Here is a 13578-nt window from a genome sequence, read left to right as displayed (position 1 = left end):
TGGTGTCATAGCTGTAAACAGCATGGACACCAAACTGGAGACAAGGCCTGTCCCAAGAAAGGTTCCGCTCCAAACTCCCATCCAGGTAACACTGGTATGGCTAGTCTCCAAGTGGGATCAACAGTGTGCCCAGAGCAAATCAGGGTCCACACTGAAGCTACTCTAGTTTCTGAGGGTGGGGTGGATTTAGCCACACTAGCTGTCTGGCCGCCTAACATGCAAAAATACAGACAGCAACTCTTAATTAATGGGACTAGAATAGAGGGCCTGAGGGATACAGGTGCCAGTGTCACCATGGTGACAGAGAAACTGGTTTCCCCTGGCCAATACCTGACTGGAAAAACTTACACAGTCACCAACGCTGACAATCAGAGAAAAGTACATCCCATGGCAATGGTTACTTTAGAATGGGGAGGGGTCAATGGCCTGAAACAGGTGGTGGTCTCCTCAAATATCCCAGTGGACTGTCTGCTTGGAAATGACCTGGAGTCCTCAGCATGGGCTGAGGTAGAACTAAAAACCCATGCAGCAATGCTGGGTATCCCTGAACTGGTGTGTGTGAAAACAAGAGCACAATGCAAGGCACAGGGTGAAAAAGTAGAGCTGGAGTCTGGAAAAATGGCCCAGCCTACCAAGAGAACAGGAAAGTCAGTTGGGAAACCAACTGCAACACAGCAAAAGAAAGGGAACCTCTCTTCTCAGGAAGAAGTTCTGCCCTCTGAGGGAACTGAGCCTTTGGAGCTTGAACCTTACCAGGTTGAGCTCTTAGGCCCAGGGGGACCCTCCAGGGAGGAGCTGTGTAAGGGACAAGAAACCTGTCCCTCTCTTGAAGGCCTTAGGCAGCAAGCTGCTGAAGAGTCCAAAGGCAAGAAAAATGGAACGCATAGGGTCTATTGGGAAGATGGACTCCTGTACACTGAGGCCAGAGACCCCAAACCTGGTGCCACTAGGAGAGTGGTAGTGCCTCAGCTGTTCAGAGAGTTCATCCTAACATTGGCCCATGACATTCCCCTTGCTGGACATTTGGGACAAACCAAGACGTGGGAGAGGTTAGTCAACCACTTCTACTGGCCCAATATGTCCAACATGGTTAAGGAGTTTTGCCTCTCCTGCCCCACCTGTCAAGCCAGTGGTAAGACAGGTGGACATCCAAAGGCCCCCCTCATTCCACTTCCAGTGGTGGGGGTTCCCTTTGAAAGAGTGGGTGTGGACATAGTTGGTCCACTGGAACCTCCCACAGCCTCAGGAAATATGTATATCCTGGTAGTAGTGGATCATGCTACCAGGTATCCTGAAGCTATTCCCCTTAGGTCGACTACTGCCCCTGCAGTAGCCAAGGCCCTCATTGGTATCTTTACCAGAGTGGGTTTCCCTAAGGAGGTGGTGTCTGACAGAGGTACCAACTTCATGTCAGCATACCTAAAGCACATGTGGAATGAGTGTGGAGTGACTTATAAATTCACTACACCATACCATCCACAAACTAATGGCTTGGTTGAGAGATTCAACAAGACATTAAAAGGCATGATCATGGGGCTCCCAGAAAAGCTCAAAAGGAGATGGGATGTCCTCTTGCCATGTCTGCTTTTCGCTTACAGAGAGGTGCCACAGAAGGGAGTAGGATTCTCACCCTTTGAACTTCTGTTTGGTCATCCTGTAAGGGGACCACTTGCCCTTGTTAAAGAAGGCTGGGAGAGACCTCTCCATGAGCCTAAACAGGACATAGTGGACTATGTACTTGGCCTTCGCTCTAGAATGGCAGAGTACATGGAAAAGGCAACCAAAAACCTTGAGGCCAGCCAACAGCTCCAGAAGTTTTGGTATGACCAAAAGGCTGCACTGGTTGAGTTCCAACCAGGGCAGAAAGTCTGGGTTCTGGAGCCTGTGGCTCCCAGGGCACTCCAGGACAAATGGAGTGGCCCTTACCCAGTACTAGAGAGGAAGAGTCAGGTCACCTACTTGGTGGACCTGGGCACAAGCAGGAGCCCCAAGAGGGTGATCCATGTAAACCGCCTTAAGCTCTTCCACGACAGGGCTGATGTCAATCTGTTGATGGTAACAGATGAGGATCAGGAGGCAGAGAGTGAACCTCTCCCTGATCTTCTGTCATCAGACCCAAAAGATGGTACAGTAGATGGAGTGATCTACTCAGACACCCTCTCTGGCCAACAGCAAGCTGATTGTAGGAGAGTCCTACAACAGTTTCCTGAACTCTTCTCCTTAACCCCTGGTCAGACACACCTGTGTACCCATGATGTGGACACAGGAGACAGCATGCCTGTCAAGAACAAAATCTTTAGACAGTCTGACCATGTTAAGGAAAGCATCAAGGTGGAAGTCCACAAGATGCTGGAATTGGGAGTAATTGAGCGCTCTGACAGCCCCTGGGCTAGCCCAGTGGTCTTAGTCCCCAAACCTCACACCAAAGATGGAAAGAAAGAGATGAGGTTTTGTGTGGACTACAGAGGGCTCAATTCTGTCACCAAGACAGATGCCCATCCAATTCCAAGAGCTGATGAGCTCATTGATAAATTAGGTGCTGCCAAATTTCTAAGTACCTTTGACTTGACAGCAGGGTACTGGCAAATAAAAATGGCACCTGGAGCAAAAGAAAAGACAGCATTCTCCACACCTGATGGGCATTATCAGTTTACTGTTATGCCCTTTGGTTTAAAGAATGCCCCTGCCACCTTCCAAAGGTTGGTGAATCAAGTCCTTGCTGGCTTGGAGTCCTTTAGCACAGCTTATCTTGATGATATTGCTGTCTTTAGCTCCACCTGGCAGGATCACCTGGTCCACCTGAGGAAGGTTTTGAAGGCTCTGCAATCTGCAGGCCTCACTATCAAGGCATCCAAATGCCAGATAGGGCAGGGAACTGTGGTTTACTTGGGACACCTTGTAGGTGGAGGCCAAGTTCAGCCACTCCAACCCAAGATCCAGACTATTCTGGACTGGGTAGCTCCAAAAACCCAGACTCAAGTCAGGGCATTCCTTGGCTTGACTGGGTATTACAGGAGGTTTGTGAAGGGATATGGATCCATTGTGACAGCCCTCACTGAACTCACCTCCAAGAAAATGCCCAAGAAAGTAAACTGGACTGTGGAATGCCAACAGGCCTTTGACACCCTGAAACAGGCAATGTGCTCAGCACCAGTTCTAAAAGCTCCAGATTATTCTAAGCAGTTCATTGTGCAGACTGATGCCTCTGAACATGGGATAGGGGCAGTTTTGTCCCAAACAAATGATGATGGCCTTGACCAGCCTGTTGCTTTCATTAGCAGGAGGTTACTCCCCAGGGAGCAGCGTTGGAGTGCCATTGAGAGGGAGGCCTTTGCTGTGGTTTGGTCCCTGAAGAAGCTGAGACCATACCTCTTTGGGACTCACTTCCTAGTTCAAACTGACCACAGACCTCTCAAATGGCTGATGCAAATGAAAGGTGAAAATCCTAAACTGTTGAGGTGGTCCATCTCCCTACAGGGAATGGACTTTATAGTGGAACACAGACCTGGGACTGCCCATGCCAATGCAGATGGCCTTTCCAGGTTCTTCCACTTAGAAAATGAAGACTCTCTTGGGAAAGGTTAGTCCCATCCTCTTTCGTTTGGGGGGGGGGTTGTGTAAGGAAATGCCTCCTTGGCATGGTTGCCCCCTGACTTTTTGCCTTTGCTGATGCTATGTTTACAATTGAAAGTGTGCTGAGGCCTGCTAACCAGGCCCCAGCACCAGTGTTCTTTCCCTAACCTGTACTTTTGTATCCACAATTGGCAGACCCTGGCATCCAGATAAGTCCCTTGTAACTGGTACTTCTAGTACCAAGGGCCCTGATGCCAAGGAAGGTCTCTAAGGGCTGCAGCATGTCTTATGCCACCCTGGAGACCTCTCACTCAGCACAGACACACTGCTTGCCAGCTTGTGTGTGCTAGTGAGGACAAAACGAGTAAGTCGACATGGCACTCCCCTCAGGGTGCCATGCCAGCCTCTCACTGCCTATGCAGTATAGGTAAGACACCCCTCTAGCAGGCCTTACAGCCCTAAGGCAGGGTGCACTATACCATAGGTGAGGGTACCAGTGCATGAGCATGGTACCCCTACAGTGTCTAAATAAAACCTTAGACATTGTAAGTGCAGGGTAGCCATAAGAGTATATGGTCTGGGAGTCTGTCAAACACGAACTCCACAGCACCATAATGGCTACACTGAAAACTGGGAAGTTTGGTATCAAACTTCTCAGCACAATAAATGCACACTGATGCCAGTGTACATTTTATTGTAAAATACACCACAGAGGGCACCTTAGAGGTGCCCCCTGAAACTTAACCGACTATCTGTGTAGGCTGACTAGTTTTAGCAGCCTGCCACAAACCGAGACATGTTGCTGGCCCCATGGGGAGAGTGCCTTTGTCACTCTGAGGCCAGTAACAAAGCCTGCACTGGGTGGAGATGCTAACACCTCTCCCAGGCAGGAATTGTCACACCTGGCGGTGAGCCTCAAAGGCTCACCTCCTTTGTGCCAACCCAGCAGGACACCCCAGCTAGTGGAGTTGCCCGCCCCCTCCGGCCAGGCCCCACTTTTGGCGGCAAGGCCGGAGAAAATAATGAGAATAACAAGGAGGAGTCACTGGCCAGTCAGGACAGCCCCTAAGGTGTCCTGAGCTGAGGTGACTCTAACTTTTAGAAATCCTCCATCTTGCAGATGGAGGATTCCCCCAATAGGGTTAGGATTGTGACCCCCTCCCCTTGGGAGGAGGCACAAAGAGGGTGTACCCACCCTCAGGGCTAGTAGCCATTGGCTACTAACCCCCCAGACCTAAACACGCCCTTAAATTTAGTATTTAAGGGCTACCCTGAACCCTAGAAAATTAGATTCCTGCAACTACAAGAAGAAGGACTGCCCAGCTGAAAACCCCTGCAGCGGAAGACCAGAAGACGACAACTGCCTTGGCTCCAGAAACTCACCGGCCTGTCTCCTGCCTTCCAAAGATCCTGCTCCAGCGACGCCTTCCAAAGGGACCAGCGACCTCGACATCCTCTGAGGACTGCCCCTGCTTCGAAAAGACAAGAAACTCCCGAGGACAGCGGACCTGCTCCAAGAAAAGCTGCAACTTTGTTTCCAGCAGCTTTAAAGAACCCTGCAAGCTCCCCGCAAGAAGCGTGAGACTTGCCCCACTGCACCCGGCGACCCCGACTCGGCTGGTGGCGATCCAACACCTCAGGAGGGACCCCAGGACTACTCTGATACTGTGAGTACCAAACCCTGTCCCCCCTGAGCCCCCACAGCGCCGCCTGCAGAGGGAATCCCGAGGCTTCCCCTGACCGCGACTCTTTGAACCTAAAGTCCCGACGCCTGGGAGAGACCCTGCACCCGCAGCCCCCAGGACCTGAAGGACCGGACTTTCACTGGAGGAGTGACCCCCAGGAGTCCCTCTCCCTCGCCCAAGTGGAGGTTTCCCCGAGGAATCCCCCCCTTGCCTGCCTGCAGCGCTGAAGAGATCCCGAGATCTCTCATAGACTAACATTGAAAACCCGACGCTTGTTTCTACACTGCACCCGGCCGCCCCCGCGCTGCTGAGGGTGAAATCTCGGTGTGGACTTGTGTCCCCCCCGGTGCCCTACAAAACCCCCCTGGTCTGCCCTCCGAAGACGCGGGTACTTACCTGCAAGCAGACCGGAACCGGGGCACCCCCTTCTCTCCATTCTAGCCTATGTGTTTTGGGCACCACTTTGAACTCTGCACCTGACCGGCCCTGAGCTGCTGGTGTGGTGACTTTGGGGTTGCTCTGAACCCCCAACGGTGGGCTACCTTGGACCAAGAACTGAACCCTGTAAGTGTCCTACTTACCTGGTAAAACTAACAAAAACTTACCTCCCCCAGGAACTGTGAAAATTGCACTAAGTGTCCACTTTTAAAACAGCTATTTGTCAATAACTTGAAAAGTATACATGCAATTTTGATGATTTGAAGTTCCTAAAGTACTTACCTGCAATACCTTTCGAATGAGATATTACATGTAGAATTTGAACCTGTGGTTCTTAAAATAAACTAAGAAAAGATATTTTTCTATATAAAAACCTATTGGCTGGATTTGTCTCTGAGTGTGTGTACCTCATTTATTGTCTTGTGTATGTACAACAAATGCTTAACACTACTCCTTGGATAAGCCTACTGCTCGACCACACTACCACAAAATAGAGCATTAGTATTATCTATTTTTACCACTATTTTACCTCTAAGGGGAACCCTTGGACTCTGTGCATGCTATTCCTTACTTTGAAATAGCACATACAGAGCCAACTTCCTACAACCAGTACCTGTCCAAAAAGTGTGGGGGTGACCAGGCCAAAAAGGAGGACTTTCCTACACACAGCCATTAGCCTTATGGCCTGCCCCACCAGAATGTGAGGCAGCCTTGGATTCTCAGTTATAGCTCAGCTGAATTACTGAATCATTGATAGACAACCATGGCTACAAAATCAAGAAGCCAAATTGAACTTCAAGTAGAAGAAAAACAACCAAATCAAACCTGCACGGAAACGCTACGTAACAGTGGAAGGCAATCTCAAATCCAAAGTATGATGCACTCTTCACAGCATGTTTCTGAACTAGAGGGCAGGGTACATGCAGAAGCTTGTCAGCCTTCACAATCAGGACTCTTTATAAGTAATGACCGTTCCCCACAGAATATCAAAGTAACTGACTGGTTACCGAGACCTGTGGGTATGCAGATATCCACTGTATGGACTACCTTCTAGACTGGGGGTACAGAAGATTTAAGGAGGAGTTGTGTAATTATCGTAGAGAAGATGTAACATAGCTGCTTTCTTTTTTATGATGTAATATGCGTAGTATTTTGGAAAGCATCTGCACTTTAAAAAGATGGCCTGGCCTGTTTTAATTTTATTTCCATTTGCTGTGCTCATATACGTTTTGGGGATTGGTTTTATTCAAAACAAACAATTCTACCTATTTGGTTACCAAGTATTGTTTTTATCTATTAAACAGCGAGACCTTTCTAACTCTCACATTTTTGCACATAAGACAACCAAGAAATTCTATCCCCCACTAAAAAACCCAATATGTATTGCAGTGACCCAAAGGTGGCATGTTGACACGACATGTAAACACACACATTATATATATATGGAAAATGTCACTTACCCAGTGTACATCTGTTCGTGGCATGAGACGCTGCAGATTCACATGCTTTGCACATCCTGCCATCTAGTGTTGGGCTCGGAGTGTTAGAAGTTGTTTTTCTTCGAAGAAGTGTTTTCGAGTCACGAGATCGAGGGACTCCTCCACTTTCGGCTCCATTGCGCATGGGCGTCGACTCCATCTTAGATTGTTTTTCCTGCAGAGGGTGAGGTAGGAGTTATGTAGTATAGTAATAGTGCCCATGCAATGGAGTAAATATGTATGTACATAATGTGGTTTAAAGTGATATATTTACAAATTTACAAATGTTCAAGATCAACTTCGAAACGGCTACAGGCTCCCGGGGAGGTGGGTGGGCGCATGTGAATCTGCAGCGTCTCATGCCACGAACAGTGGGTAAGTGACATTTTCCGTTCGATGGCATGTGTAGCTGCAGATACACATGCTTTGCATAGACTAGTAAGCAGTTATCTCCCCAAAAGCGGTGGCTCAGCCTGTAGGAGTTGAAGTTGTTTGAAATAAAGTTCGAAGTACTGCTTGTCCTACTGTGGCTTGTTGTGTTGTTAACACATCTACGCAGTAATGTTTGGTGAATGTATGAGGCATAGACCATGTGGCTGCCTTACATATTTCTGTTATTGGAATGTTTCCTAGAAAGGCCATAGTAGCACCTTTCTTCCTAGTTGAATGTTCCTTTGGTGTTATAGGCAGTTCTCTTTTTGCTTTGAGATAACAGGTTTGAATACATTTAACTATCCATCTGGCAATGCCTTGTTTGGATATTGGATTCCCTGTATGAGGTTTTTGAAAAGCAACGAACAGTTTTGTTTTCCGTATTTGTTTTGTTCTATCAATGTAGTACATTAAAGCTCTTTTGATGTCTAATGTATGTAGTGCTCTTTCAGCTACAGAATCTGGTTCTGGAAAGAACACTGGTAGTTCTACTGTTTGATTTAAGTGAAATGGTGATATGACTTTTAGTAAGAACTTTGGGTTAGTTCGTAAAACCACTTTATGCTTGTGTATCTGAATAAAGGGTTCTTGTATGGTAAATGCCTGTATTTCACTTACTCTTCTTACAGATGTGATGGCAATGAGAAATGCTACTTTCCATGTTAAATATTGTATCTCACGAGTGCATGGGTTCAAAAGGTGGACCCATGAGTCGTGTTAAGACAATGTTAAGGTTCCACGTAGGAACTGGTGGCGTTCTTGGTGGAATAACTCTCTTTAGGCCCTCCATAAATGCTTCAATGACTGGGATCCTAAATAATGAAGTTGAGTGCGTAATTTGCAGATAAGCTGAAATAGCGGTAAGATGTATTTTAATGGATGAAAAAGCTAGCTTTGACTTTTGTAAATGCAGTAAGTAGCTTACGATGTCTTTAGCTGAAGCGTGTAATGGCTGAATTTGATTATTATGGCAATAATAAACAAATCTTTTCCACTTATTTGCATAGCAATGTCTTGTGGTTGGTTTCCTAGCTTGTTTTATGACCTCCATACATTCCTGTGTGAGGTCCAAATGTCTGAATTCTAAGATTTCAGGAGCCAAATTGCTAGATTCAGCAATGCTGGATTTGGGTGTCTGATCTGTTGTTTGTGTTGAGTTAACAGATCTGGTCTGTTTGGTAGTTTGACATGAGGCACTACTGAGAGGTCTAGTAGTGTTGTATACCAAGGTTGTCTTGCCCAAGTTGGTGCTATTAGTATGAGTTTGAGCTTGTTTTGACTCAATTTGTTTACCAGATATGGAAGGAGTGGGAGAGGGGGAAAAGCGTATGCAAATATCCCTGACCAACTCATCCATAACGCATTGCCCTGAGACTGCTCCTGTGGGTATCTGGATGCGAAGTTTTGCCATTTTGCGTTTTCTTTTGTTGCAAATAAGTCTATTTGTGGTGTTCCCCATTTTTGGAAGTAGGTTTTTAGTATTTGGGGGTGAATCTCCCATTCGTGGATCTGCTGGTGATCCCGAGAGAGATTGTCTGCTAACTGATTCTGAATCCCTGGAATATATTGTGCTATTAGGCGAACGAGGTTGTGAATCGCCCAATGCCATATTCTTTGTGCCAGGAGACACAACTGTGTTGAGTGTGTTCCTCCTTGTTTGTTCAGATAATACATCGTTGTCATGTTGTCTGTTTTGACAAGAATGTGTTTGTGTCTTATTACAGGTTGAAATGCTGTCAACGCTAGGAACACTGCCAGTAGTTCTAAGTGATTTATGTGAAACTGTCTCTGCTGAGTGTCCCATTGTCCTTGGATGCTGTGTTGGTTGAGGTGTGCTCCCCACCCTAACATGGAGGCATCTGTCGTTATTACATATTGAGGCACTGGGTCTTGGAAAGGCCGCCCTTGGTTTAAATTTATATTGTTCCACCATTGAAGCGAGGTGTATGTTTGGCAGTCTATCAACACTAGATCTAGAAGTTGACCCTGTGCCTGTGACCATTGTGATGCTAGGCACTGTTGTAAGGGCCGCATGTGCAATCTTGCGTTTGGGACAATGGCTATGCATGAGGACATCATGCCTAGGAGTTTCATCACCATGTTGACTTGTATCTTTTGTTTTGGATACATGGCCTGTACTACATTGTGAAATACTTGTACCCTTTGCGGACTTGGAGTGACAATCCCTTTTGTTGTGTTGATTGTCGCCCCTAAGTATTGCTGTGTTTGACACGGCTGAAGGTGTGACTTTGTGTAGTTGAGTGAGAAACCTAGTTTGTGGAGGGTTTCTATGACAGTTTGTGTGTTGTGAACACCGTTCTTGCGTGTTGGTTTTGATTAACCAATCGTCTAGGTATGGGAACACATGTATTTGCTGCTTTCTGATATGAGCAGCTACTACTGCCAGGCATTTTGTAAAAACTCTTGGCGCAGTTGTTATCTCGAATGGCAACACTTTGAATTGGTAATGTACCCCTTGGAATACAAACCTTAAGTACTTTCTGTGTGAAGGATGTATCGGTATATGGAAGTATGCATCCTTTAGGTCTAGTGTTGTCATGTAGTCTTGTTGTTTGAGCAGTGGGATTACGTCCTGTAATGTCACCATGTGAAAGTGATCCGATTTGTTGTAGGTATTTAATGTTCTGAGATCTAATATGGGTCTTAGAGTCTTGTCCTTTTTGGGTATGAGAAAGTACAGAGAGTAAACTCCTGTTCATTTCTGTTGAATTGGTACTAATTCTATTGCTCCTTTTTGTAGCAACGCTTGGACCTCTAATCCTAGAAGATCCATGTGTTGTTTTGACATATTGTGTGTTTTCAGTGGGACGTTTGGAGGGAATTTGTGAAATTCTATGCAATAACCATGCTGGATGATTGCTAGGACCCAGGTGTCTGTAGTGATTTCCTCCCAGTGTTTGTAAAACTTGGTTAGCCTTCCCCCCCCACAGGTGTTGGGGATTTGTGACTTGGAAGTCACTGCTTGTTTTGAGGAGTTTTGGGACTTTGGAACTTCCCTCTACTCTTTTGGAACTGTCCCCCTCTATATTGCCCCCGAAAACTTCCCCGCTGATATTGGCTCTGATAAGTGGGCCTTGTTTGTGAGGTTGTGGGTTCTGTACTTTGCCCTCGAAACCCCCCTCTAAACTGCGTTTTGCGAAATGTGCCTCTGCTCTGTGGGGAGTAGAGTGCGCCCATGGCTTTGGCCGTATCAGTGTCTTTTTTAAGTTTTTCGATAGCATTGTCCACCTCCGGCCCAAACAACTGCTGTCCGTTAAAAGGCATATTAAGCACGGCTTGTTGTATTTCCGGCTTGAATCCTGACGTACGCAATCATGCGTGTCTCCTCATGGTTACTGCTGTATTTACTGTGCTAGCAGCTGTATCTGCTGCATCCATTGCTGAGCGTATCTGATTATTTGAGATACTTTGTCCTTCCTCCACCACTTGTTGTGCCCTCTTCTGGAACTCCTTGGGTAAGTGTTCAATGAAATGTTGCATTTCATCCCAATGAGCCCTGTCATATCTTGCCAGCAGTGCCTGTGAGTTGGCAATACGCCATTGGTTGGCAGCTTGTGCTGCAACCCTTTTCCCCGCAGCGTCGAACTTGCGAATCTCCTTGTCTGGAGGTGGAGCGTCTCCCGAGGTGTGAGAGTTTGCTCTTTTGCGATCTGCCCCTACTACCACAGAGTCTGGTGTTAATTGCTGCGTGATATATACAGGGTCTGTTGGCGGTGGCTTGTACTTTTTTTCTACTCTCGGAGTTATGGCCCTGCCCTTCACAGGCTCTTGAAACACCTGTTTGGAGTGTTTTAGCATTCCGGGTAGCATAGGTAAGCTTTGGTATTGGCTATGAGTGGAGGATAGTGTATTAAACAAAAAATCATCCTCAATAGGTTCTGCATGCAAGGTGACGTTATGAAATGCAGCTGCTCTTGACACCACCTGTGTATAAGCTGTACTGTCCTCAGGTGGCGACGGCCTCGCTGGGTAACAGTCTGGGCTGTTATCTGACACTGGCCCCTCAAAGATCCCATGCGTCGGGATCATCCTGACTCATTCCCATATGAGTTGGGGATTGCATCAGTGGTGGAGTGGCTACCGGTGATGTGTGCGTTGATGGTGGTGGTGATGGTGGCGGTGTTGTTTGTTTTGCCACCTTTGCCTGTGGCTGTTTGTCCTTTTCTTGAAAGGCAAGTCTTCTTTTCATCCTAATTGGGGGAAGAGTACTTATCTTCCCTGTGTCCTTTTGGATGTGGAGCCTTCTCCGAGTGTAGTCTGGCTCCAATGACTGTAGTTCTTGTCCGAACTTATGTCCTTGCATTTGGGAGGACAGTCCCTGTTCCTCTGTGTAGGAACCTGATTTTGGTTCCGAGGCTGGATGTTTCGGAATAGAAACCTTTTCAGTAGCCTTTTTCGGCTCCGACGACACCTTCTTTATTTTCGGGGTCCCGGTCTCTCGGAGCCGACTTGTTTCGGTGGCGCTCTCTCTGTGCCGAACTTGTTCAGACCCGCTGTCCCGGGCTTGAGTTTGCTGTGTGCCAGTATCTCGACCGGAGTCGGATGACTTTGACACATGCGTGCCCTTTTTCGGTGCCGATGGTCGGTCACCTATTTTTCGGGTTAAGCCATGGCCTGCTGCCGGTGGCGTCCCCTGGGCTTTTGTGGTCTTCTCGTGAGTTTTGTGTGTCGACGTCTTACTCACGATTTTGGGCGTCTCTTCGGGATCGAGCTCTTCCGAGTCCAAGTCCTGGATGGAGAAGGTTTCTTCTTCCTCCTCCAAGCGTCTTTGTCCTGTCGGCGCCGACGCCATTTGCAGTCTTCTTGCACTTCGGTCTCTTAGTGTCTTCCTCGACCGAAACGCTCGACAGGCTTCACAAGTATCTTCTCTGTGTTCTGGAGACAAACACAAGTTACAGACCAGGTGCTGATCTGTATACGGATACTTGTTGTGGCATTTGGGGCTGAAGCGGAATGGGGTCCGTTCCATCAGCCTTGAAGAGACACGTGGTCGGGCCGACCAGGCCCCGACGGGGGAATCGAAAAAACCCCGAAGGGCCACTGGAGCTCTTCAAAAGTCGGTGTCGATCTGTTGTAACTAACCCGATACCGAACGCAAACAATACCGTCGAATTTTCCGATATGCTCACTATCTTTCCGAACCGAAACACGGAGCGAAAATGAACACGTCCGAACCCGATGGCGGAAAGAAAACAATCTAAGATGGAGTCGACGCCCATGCGCAATGGAGCCGAAAGGGGAGGAGTCCCTCGATCTCGTGACTCGAAAAGACTTCTTCGAAGAAAAACAACTTGTAACACTCCGAGCCCAACACTAGATGGGGGGATGTGCAAAGCATGTGTATCTGCAGCTACACATGTATATATATAAGCATACAAACATCAATATATTTAAAGTCGGGTTATGACTAATACGACTCAAATATTACTGCAGCAGAGTATTCAGCAGCGATCTGCATTCCACAAAACACCAATGAAACAACTGCAACAAGAAACAGTGCAGCAACCCTAGGGCGCCTCCACAATTCCATCACCGCAGGCTAGACAACACCATTTGGCAACTCCTTGGATAACAGAGCTTATGCTAGCCAGTGATGGCTGGTTGTGGGTAAAGGACCCAGGCCATGAGGAACTGAACAGAGCTATCATGCACCAACTGAGAGCTAAAGGACAGAACCGCTGAGAAATACTTACTTCGAGGTGAGGGAAACCACGTAAGACTCTGTTCCATAAATGGTTGAGGACTTATTTGTCTTAGTATTTGCTAACCGCACCTTCAGGGAAAAGAAGAGATGTGCAGACAGTCATCAGGTGATCATATAACAGTACAACACAGCCAGGCAGGGTGTAAAGTCTAGACTGTTTACCAGACTTAAAGAGCAGCATGAACTGTACAGTTTAGACATACAAACCTGGCCAGATAATACTTTAGTAGCATGCTGTGGACATTTA

At 47.2% G+C, this 13578-nt stretch overlaps 1 protein-coding gene across 2 annotated transcripts in view; it reads right to left on the bottom strand.

Annotated features, from left to right (window-relative positions):
* IFT172 (intraflagellar transport 172) overlaps nucleotides 1-13578 on the bottom strand; it is a 589829-nt gene that overhangs the window by 523427 nt on the left and 52824 nt on the right. For both annotated transcript variants that reach the window (XM_069233572.1, XM_069233571.1), the window contains exon 6: nucleotides 13321-13400. In XM_069233572.1, the coding sequence (XP_069089673.1) occupies nucleotides 13321-13400 (80 nt within the window). The remainder of the gene's footprint in view (nucleotides 1-13320; nucleotides 13401-13578) is intronic.

This window comes from Pleurodeles waltl, chromosome 5 (genome assembly GCF_031143425.1).
Source record: "Pleurodeles waltl isolate 20211129_DDA chromosome 5, aPleWal1.hap1.20221129, whole genome shotgun sequence".
NCBI classification, from domain to species: Eukaryota; Metazoa; Chordata; class Amphibia; order Caudata; family Salamandridae; genus Pleurodeles; species Pleurodeles waltl.
Note: the sequence above shows the minus strand (reverse complement) of the source record. Positions and strands in the feature narration are given on the sequence as shown.